The 7699-nt window shown below is 47.5% G+C and overlaps 3 protein-coding genes across 3 annotated transcripts; all 3 read right to left on the reverse strand.

Annotated features, from left to right (window-relative positions):
• Positions 1-195: 195 nt before the first annotated feature.
• EDB93DRAFT_1245102 (NADPH oxidase B) lies at positions 196-2408 on the reverse strand (the record flags this gene model as incomplete). The annotated part of the gene is made up of 9 exons (XM_041452276.1): positions 196-206; positions 260-353; positions 412-540; positions 594-813; positions 868-1155; positions 1207-1427; positions 1485-1559; positions 1625-1986; positions 2039-2408. The coding sequence occupies 9 exons, from the start codon at positions 2406-2408 to the stop codon at positions 196-198; spliced, it is 1770 nt and encodes a 589-aa protein (XP_041313030.1).
• A 779-nt stretch (positions 2409-3187) lies between these two features.
• On the reverse strand, positions 3188-5323 carry EDB93DRAFT_1114949 (uncharacterized protein). Its single transcript, XM_041448260.1, has 7 exons — positions 5232-5323; positions 5120-5178; positions 4666-5062; positions 4584-4625; positions 4415-4561; positions 3945-4389; positions 3188-3894 (listed from the first exon to the last, which is right to left on the reverse strand). Exons 1-7 carry the CDS (start codon positions 5280-5282, stop codon positions 3665-3667), a joined length of 1371 nt encoding a protein of 456 aa, XP_041313031.1. The 5' UTR covers positions 5283-5323; the 3' UTR covers positions 3188-3664.
• Positions 5324-5359: 36 nt separating this feature from the next.
• On the reverse strand, positions 5360-7479 carry EDB93DRAFT_1114954 (WD40 repeat-like protein). The gene is made up of 8 exons (XM_041448261.1): positions 7438-7479; positions 7120-7384; positions 6893-7059; positions 6793-6836; positions 6664-6738; positions 6182-6613; positions 5936-6130; positions 5360-5888 (listed from the first exon to the last, which is right to left on the reverse strand). The coding sequence occupies exons 1-8, from the start codon at positions 7441-7443 to the stop codon at positions 5726-5728; spliced, it is 1347 nt and encodes a 448-aa protein (XP_041313032.1). The 5' UTR covers positions 7444-7479; the 3' UTR covers positions 5360-5725.
• Positions 7480-7699: the final 220 nt, after the last annotated feature.

Below are 7699 nucleotides of genomic sequence, written 5' to 3' on the forward strand. Positions count from 1 at the left end.
ATATACTTTGTATCATAGTGGCAACACCCTACTTTGGATTATATACCCTATTGTATATCTACCCGCAGATAGTGATGACCCTTGCATTTTATATCCCGGTTGTTCATATCCATAGTAATATACAGCGAACAAAAGCAACGCAACTAGTTACTACAGTACGCAGCCGCACTAAATCCAGCATAAGGTCTGACCACCCTAAAAATTCTCTGCACAAAACATGTTAGTTGGGCCTGGCAACGGAACGAAAACAGAAACGCACCCTTGCCGAAGAAGAAACGCGTGCCTTTTGGATTGGAGTACTTGTTGGACATCTGGTGAAGCTGCCTGGAGAGAACTGGAGGGCCACAGAAAAACTATAAAAAGACGGGTGAGCTGATGAGGATGAGTTAAAAGTAACGACGAGCTACGAACCACGCCAACATCAGTTTCGGGATGCTTTTCAACCATAGAACCGAACACCCTGTCCCAGTTCGGCCTGCCAAAATGAGTGGGAGCACGCAACGAAGTGATAGCATCTTTCTCTGCACCGACATCTTGAACCTAAGGAGAATACAATTAGTACAGAAACTACCGAGAAAATGAGTAAAGCGCACTATAATGTTGTTCATGTCATCCTCCTTGATCTTGGCAGTGAGGTAGATGTTAATCTCGATTCGGTTTGATGTGTCCTGCTCTTCAATAGCCTGCAGTAGCGAGTGGAACCACTCGGCACTGCCAAAGTCGCGAATGACCCAAGTGAAGTAAACCTTAGAGAGACGGGTAGGCTTGGAGTTGTTTAGGTTGTTCATGCGGTACCAGATCGACTTCAAAATGCTGAAATCATACGGTAAATGATGTCATGAAGTAAATGAGGGACGTGATACGCACGAAGCAAAGGGCGTGACACCAATTCCAGCACCAACAAGGAGGACAGTTTCATAATTTAAAAAATCCTCGCTGGCACTACCGAACGGACCATCAACCATGATACGAGGGAGCACACGGTTGAGTGGCGGATTTGTGTTCGTGCCAATAACCTTTCCACCACTGGCGTCGACATCCTTGGAATCCTTAGAATCCTTAGAATCGAAGTCACAGCCGAGGGCCTTAGCAAGCGCGGCGGTGAAGTCACCGACGACACGGATGTGCACAGAGATATAATCTTCCTCCGGAGCGCTATGAGATTATAAGCATTTCCTCGCAGAACCGACTAGAGAGTTGAATTACCTCGTAAGGGTGAAAGGATGCCACTGGAAGTAGGAGATCTCTGGGCAAGAAATAAAGATATATTGCCCTGCCCGAGTAGTGGTCTTCTCTTTCTTGATTTGGATTTCAACGACTTTGGATGGGTGTTGTATGACCTTGGAGATATAAGTCTTATGACGTGAGCGAACTTCACGCAAAATCCGCTCGTATGTCCAAATGAGGCCCCCGATGAGCCAGTATCGCTATAACAAAAATCGTTGTCAAGACATTGCACAATTGGCTTGTCAAAGCTCACGCACCCAGAAGACACCAATAGAGTTGAAGGAACAAAACGGTTCTCTGTCAGGCTTGATCATGCACCACATGCCATGGAACTGCCAAGCGAGGAAGAAGACAACAAACAAATGATGTGTGTACCAAAACCTCTCAAAATTGGCACGGCGTCTTTCTCCATAGCGAACCAGACCATGACACCTAATGCAACAGTCATAATCCAACCCGTAGCACCGGGACCGGTAGCAAAATTCGCTTGCAAGAAAACGAGCACACGCTTACCAGATGTATTTGCATCTGGATCAGCGAGAGCAAGCTCGTAAAAGTTGTGCATGTGAGCGCCGATGTGGATCAGAGTAAAGACTACCATGGACCAGGCTGTTGCCTTGTGGAATGTTATGTTCTTGTCGAATGGGATGAACGAGTTAAGGGGTGTTCTGCGAAGCAGGGAGATAAAGTTACGGCAGACTGGCAAGAGAATAAAGATAACATCGGCGTGCAGTACAAGTGCTGCAGATCTAGCGATAGCTGTGGTAATATTAGAGGAAGGGGAACCCATACGACATATCCAAACGCTTACCGTAGGTGACGCCGAACGTTGCGCGTGCTCCAGTGAGATCGTCACTGAGTTGGTAGTTCATGAACCCGAATGCAATAACGAGCATGTGGAAAAAGATCCAAGCAGAGAAAAAAAGGCGTTTTCCACCCTCGTTGATCATCCACAGGTCAAACTTTTGACCGAGAGTAGGAGGACCATCAGGAGCTTTGGGTGCAGCAATACCAGCATTTGGAAGAGGTTGCTGGATACCCTGAAGGCGAAGGCGTTCTGATTTGTTACGCTGAAGGTGGTCTGGTAGTGCGTAGTCGCCTGTGCCGTCGACAAAGGGGTCTTGGTCTCTGAATGGGTTGCGATCTTTGAAATCAAGACCGGACGACCGTTTGAAGGACATGAGGTATTACTCCGGCCAATAGTTGGATGATACAAAGAACGACCTGCGTGTATAACGAAAGAGAGGACCTGCCTGCTGTGGAGAAGAAAAGTATATGATGGGGGCCACGGTAGGATTAGAAGGTATTCGGGACAAGGCAATTTATGCATTCAATTGTTTCTCGATAGTCATACGAATTCCCACGACATCACTTAACTACAGGTTTGCAGTGCTAAGTTTGAAGACCGTGCGTCCGATAGCCAGGGTATCACCAAGGCTGCGCCCCCATCACCCATCATATCAGATAGCTAGCGGCATCTGGCTGTGTTCTGGTGTGGACGCCGTACAGTCAAATCAAAGATTCGATAACAACGTTATGGTATTCCAGGCTGGCAGTTACTTTCTATTCCCGTCCTCCAACTTAATCAGGCCGCCGCCCGTCGTTATTGCGACTGTGAGCTTCATCACAATTCAATCAAAATTGATGAAGCAGGCTGTTCAGATAGCTCCATCACGACCACAGTAATATTATCGCACCGTATTCACCACCTGGTTGATATATCTGATAAGACAGATCAAGTCTACGAGTGGTTAGATGAATCACCGCGGCGCTCCTCCGTCTCACTTATTGAACCATTCCTATGGTAGGAAGACATGTATTCGACGAGGCGGTGCCGGTAGCATTGCAAGGAGCTAAAATTAATGACACAGCTTATAACTTACACGTCCAAATTCAAGACAGTTTGGTGACCGTGGCAGTGACTTCGCGTGAGGATAAGATCTACACCACTTGACAAAATTGATAGGCCTTGAGCGCTTGAGCGCCAATAGGCCACCTCTACGGTCAAGCTCGGCCAACGACCTCAAGCTGAACTCGTGATCGGATATCAGCTGCTTTCCCGATCACCGACAGAGACCTCCAAAATTCAGACCTGCGCGTAACGTAAGTACACATGAGTCCAACAAAATTGAATCAGCGGTTCATCAACTGTAACATAGAATGATTGCCACTATACAGTATTATATCAGTATCCAAAGCCTCTCGTAAGAGTGGATTCGAGCGAAACAGAAACCCGCCGTAGAGATCAATCCATATGTATTGTGTCCTACTTATCGTCATGCTTCCCCCTGGTAAAATTGAGCTAGAGTAGTAGTATTTGCCACGTACCCTACATAGTAGCCATTCTACGAGTTTCTGATAGATGAGTTGCAGTAAAAAAAAAAGAACACACCCGCCCTCAGGGTGTCAACGGTGACCCTCGCATACCTATGCTCCGCTAATATGTTATACCTGTGGCTGCTTCATGCCAACCGAAGGTGAGCAACCTCTCTTTGAATTCCTTTGCGTCCCTTGGAGAGATGGGGGGCCCGCCATGTACCTGCAAAACCTGCAAGCTGTTGAAGTGGACCTGTGATGTGATGTCTCTATCCCACGCTCGTTGCACCGCATCATCGCGTGCATCGAGGAAGGCCAGAAGCGCACCTGCGGAGAACTCTGTGCAATTTTCTATCTTTAGTTGGGTCCAGCTTGGAGAGGCGAGTTTATTTGGATTCCACGACGGTGAATGTTCCAGATGGTGTGATCGTTAAAGGTGGGGCAGTGTTTGATGGAAAGACAATTGCCGTCCCAGATATTGATAGCATCAGCCATGCGTGAGAAAGCACCTTCCAGCACGAGGGTGCCAGCCTGAGTCAAGCGAATTTGATCTAAACTAGGTGAGAGCTCGTGCTTGATATGTACAAGGCGTGGAGCTGGTCCGGTCTTAGACATGAACATGGCACGGATCGTCGAGAGGCTAATGGACTGCAGGCTCACAGCTTCGATCTCAATGTCGTAGCCGTCCGGCTGCGTGAGGATACCATCAAACAAGATATCTTGAAGAGTCAGCTTCTGAAGTGTTCCAAACCAGTGATGAAGTCTGTCGACGACAAACAAAACGTCGTGCAGGTGCAACTCTCCTGTTGGAAATTTGCCACCGGAATAGCGTGAAACACATAGATCCTCTAAGTTTTGGAAGTCGCTCGACCCAACCAAGGGCGCAAGCGTCACGGAAATTGCGCCCGTTGAGAAAGAGGTGCCGAAGCGCTGGAGCGTAGAAGTGCCATTGCTCGGGAACTTCGCTGCCTACGAGGGGATGTTCCCCATCATCGACCCCACATTGCAGCTTCAGCCGCTCAAGGAGAGGTTGCAACGACCTTCAGATGGCGAAGAGCAGGCAAAGAGGAGCTATAAAGAAGCTGAAAACATAAAGCCCTGCAGCGATTTAGATGGGGGAACAATCTGCGCCATGACTGCGGCTGCTTTGTCGCCCTCGTCCTCATTATTTGTGCGAGAATGAGAAAGTATTTGTTGGTCTCGTGTGACGACGATTTCGAAAGCGAGTTTTCGGGAGAGATGAAGGTATGTAGCGACGTCTGAAAGCTTGGTAGTGTCAAGATTGATGATGACACGTGTCCAAAAGCGTGGCATCGACGCAAGAACATCTCTCCAGGCCTTGCATACGGCCGCGGGAGAAAATGGGAACTGCGTGAGAGACTGCGAGCTACATGCAATCCACTCTCCGTTCAACATACTACTAGTATCTGCGTAAACATGCTCAAAGATTAGTAGCAACAACTCTGGTGGCAAGCATCTATTATTGATTCGATGGAGGTGAGCGACAAATTGGTGTTTCCTGTGTAAAGTTTCCACCCTAGTCAGTCTAGCACACAGGGGAGGAAAGTAGAAGTACTCGTCATGCTTGGTTTGGCCACTGGCCCGGGAGCGAAGGTGCGCATAGACAAGGCGTTTCTGGGTGTTCATATGTGAAGACTCCTGGTATATATTCAAAAACATATAGCAACCAATTGAAAGTTCTTGGTATGCAAGAGCATTACCAATTTATCATGCAGCATGTAACACGATTGGCAATTAGCATACTAGCAGGAGGTTCAAGTAGAATGACAGACCGGGAAATTATTTCCTTTCTTGCGTGACTTTCTATGAGTTTCCATTACATAATATGCCAGTAGCAGGCTCTCGCGCGTGGTAAAATTTACACAGTATGCACAGAATTTACTGTCTGAGACTTGGTGCGCTAGCTATAGCTGCTATATTCTCACTAACAATATTAGCCTTGACTGCCTACGTGGCAGCTTTAAATTTTCATAGCTTCACCGGCACCCCAAACTCAAGATCTAATGTTCGTTGTGTACCGCAGCCCGGATACCGAAGGATACTAACGACGTGTTGCAACTTGCAAAATTGGTTACAACCCATTCATAAATCGTTGCAACAATCAGCAGCAGCAGCAGACAGGGGGTCATAATGTAGGTATAGGCTATCGTCGAGCGTGCAATTAAGTCTGCTCCGTGATAACCACCTTTTTGCGCTCTGCGTTTGGTTTGCTCTCCCCGGCACGCGTATGTTTCCGCCGGCGCTCCTCCTTGACGGAACGAGCATCGAGCATAGTGCGTTTGAGCTTTGCAGCCTGGTAGACCGGCTTTGGCAAGTGTCGGTTGCTGTGCTACTAGTGAGTGCATTCCAAACCAAGCGGAATAATTGTTACCGTTGAATCCTGCCAACTTCGTTGTCATGCTTCCATCTATCTTTTAAGGTATCCCGGTATTCGATTGCGGCGCGTTCCCGGGCTGTGATGATGCCAAGCTTTTCTGATGCTTTGGCTTTCCATATCCGTACATTACCATCATCAGAACCCGTCAGCACAAAGCGCGCGTCGGCAGTGAAAATAGATGATGAGACCCTTATTGTCTCACGATTTAACAAGCCAACGAACAGAGATACACAGGCTTACCTTTGCATTCGTTTAGTATGGTACACTTCTGGTCTCGTGCCCTGCCCCTCCTTCCAAATTCTGGTTGTTCGGTCCCATCCACCGCTAACAAATTCCATTCCAGTGGGGCTCCAGTCGCAGCTCATAACTGCTGCAACGTGTCCCTTGTAAATGTGAGTGGGAGTTTTTAGTTGCCTGACATCAAATGTATAAAGATTGTGATCCTCAGATGCCAGCAAGACAGCCGTTGGAAAGGTTGGTGACCACGCAAGTGCATTTGAGCTCATCTGCATGACAATGCGACGCTCTGCCTTTCCTGTGCGAATATCATAGAGGGTGAAAGTTCGGTCTGAGCCAATACTGCCAAGTACACTTGTTTCACTCAAATTGAATCGCACAGACGTGATGGTCTCGGTGGACGTGGGGAACGTTAAATTGGATATTGCAGCGCTCCTGGATGTCAAGTCAGCTGAGATGCGGTCATAGACATGGACAGCGCCTACTTTGTTTCATCCCATATTTGAACAATGTTTGAAGCTGTAGCAAAAAGTGGGTCTGAACGATGGTGGTCTATTGAGCTGTAAAGGTAAGTGTGAATCAGATGTAGATCTTAGCATCTTTAAGCATCGTACTTGAATGGTGATTTCCCAGGATATTCGTTCAACGGGCGCTGCTCCTAAATGGACTAGGATAGATACACGAAAAAAAATAGTTGCCAACTGAGAAACTGACTGTTATATCATCTTGCGGGCTCGCATCCCAAATTTTGATTTTGCTATCCACACCACAGCTTAGCAGCCGGTCGTCTTGAGCAAAGCAAAGGCCCGACACTTTGCCCTTATGAGCACCTTGTATTCGACGGATATGTTTGCGCTCGGAAACATTATGCAACATCACACCTATAGGAAGGGAATTTTTGAGCATGAATTGTTGTCAGTCAAGTCGATTTCTTAACGTACCCCCATCCCAACTACCGCTGGCAACAGCACTCAACGACCCAGGCTTTTTGCACAACACCTCGACAGCGTCTATGTGACCCTCGAGAGCTCCTACGAAGGGCTTCGCAAACAGCTTGTCCATCTTTGCAGCATTCAAAGCACGATTTCGCTCGCGAGCGCGAGCAAATGGGTGCATCAAAGGATCGAGATTGCGAGTGGTAGGCGTAGGATCTCCAGGACGTGCAGGTAGGTGTACTGAAGGAGCATGTTGGAGAACAGATATTTTCTGAAAGGGCTCAATGAAACCAGTTTACTTGATGCGATTAGTCCAATGCTCACCACCATAGTGTGTTGTGGGTCACTTGGTTGTTGGAGCCTCTGCAAAGTGTAAATAAATCGTGGGAATTTAATATCGGTTTCGTCATTTTCTTTCGAGGAGTATCGTGCGTTCGCTTGCTCCTGCCATTGATCTAGTCATAATGCGTCTACTATCACTGACTGCAGTTATGCCAGTGTCTGTCATTCTATCGTCACGCGTCATAGCCCTCAAGGGGATTTAGACCCCATCATCCGCCATTCTACAATCATTTGAAGATTTCCA

The sequence above is a fragment of the Suillus bovinus genome, assembly GCF_016758785.1.
Source record: "Suillus bovinus strain UH-Sbo-P2 chromosome Unknown EDB93scaffold_2, whole genome shotgun sequence".
NCBI classification, from domain to species: domain Eukaryota; kingdom Fungi; phylum Basidiomycota; class Agaricomycetes; order Boletales; family Suillaceae; genus Suillus; species Suillus bovinus.

Excerpts from the sequence above, each read along its gene's own strand:
- EDB93DRAFT_1114949 (XM_041448260.1), bottom strand. The coding sequence starts at position 5,282 with ATGCTGCATGATAAATTGGTAATGCTCTTGCATACCAAGAACTTTCAA. Across the intron at positions 5,063-5,119 it reads GGCCAAACCAAGCATGACGA|GAAACACCAATTTGTCGCTC; the intron begins GTACTTCTACTT and ends AACTTTACACAG. Across the intron at positions 4,390-4,414 it reads ACGCTTGCGCCCTTGGTTGG|GATCTATGTGTTTCACGCTA; the intron begins GTCGAGCGACTT and ends CAAAACTTAGAG.
- EDB93DRAFT_1114954 (XM_041448261.1), bottom strand. Across the intron at positions 7,060-7,119 it reads CAGCGGTAGTTGGGATGGGG|GTGTGATGTTGCATAATGTT; the intron begins GTACGTTAAGAA and ends CCCTTCCTATAG. Across the intron at positions 6,614-6,663 it reads CAAATATGGGATGAAACAAA|GAGCGCTGCAATATCCAATT; the intron begins GTAGGCGCTGTC and ends CTTGACATCCAG.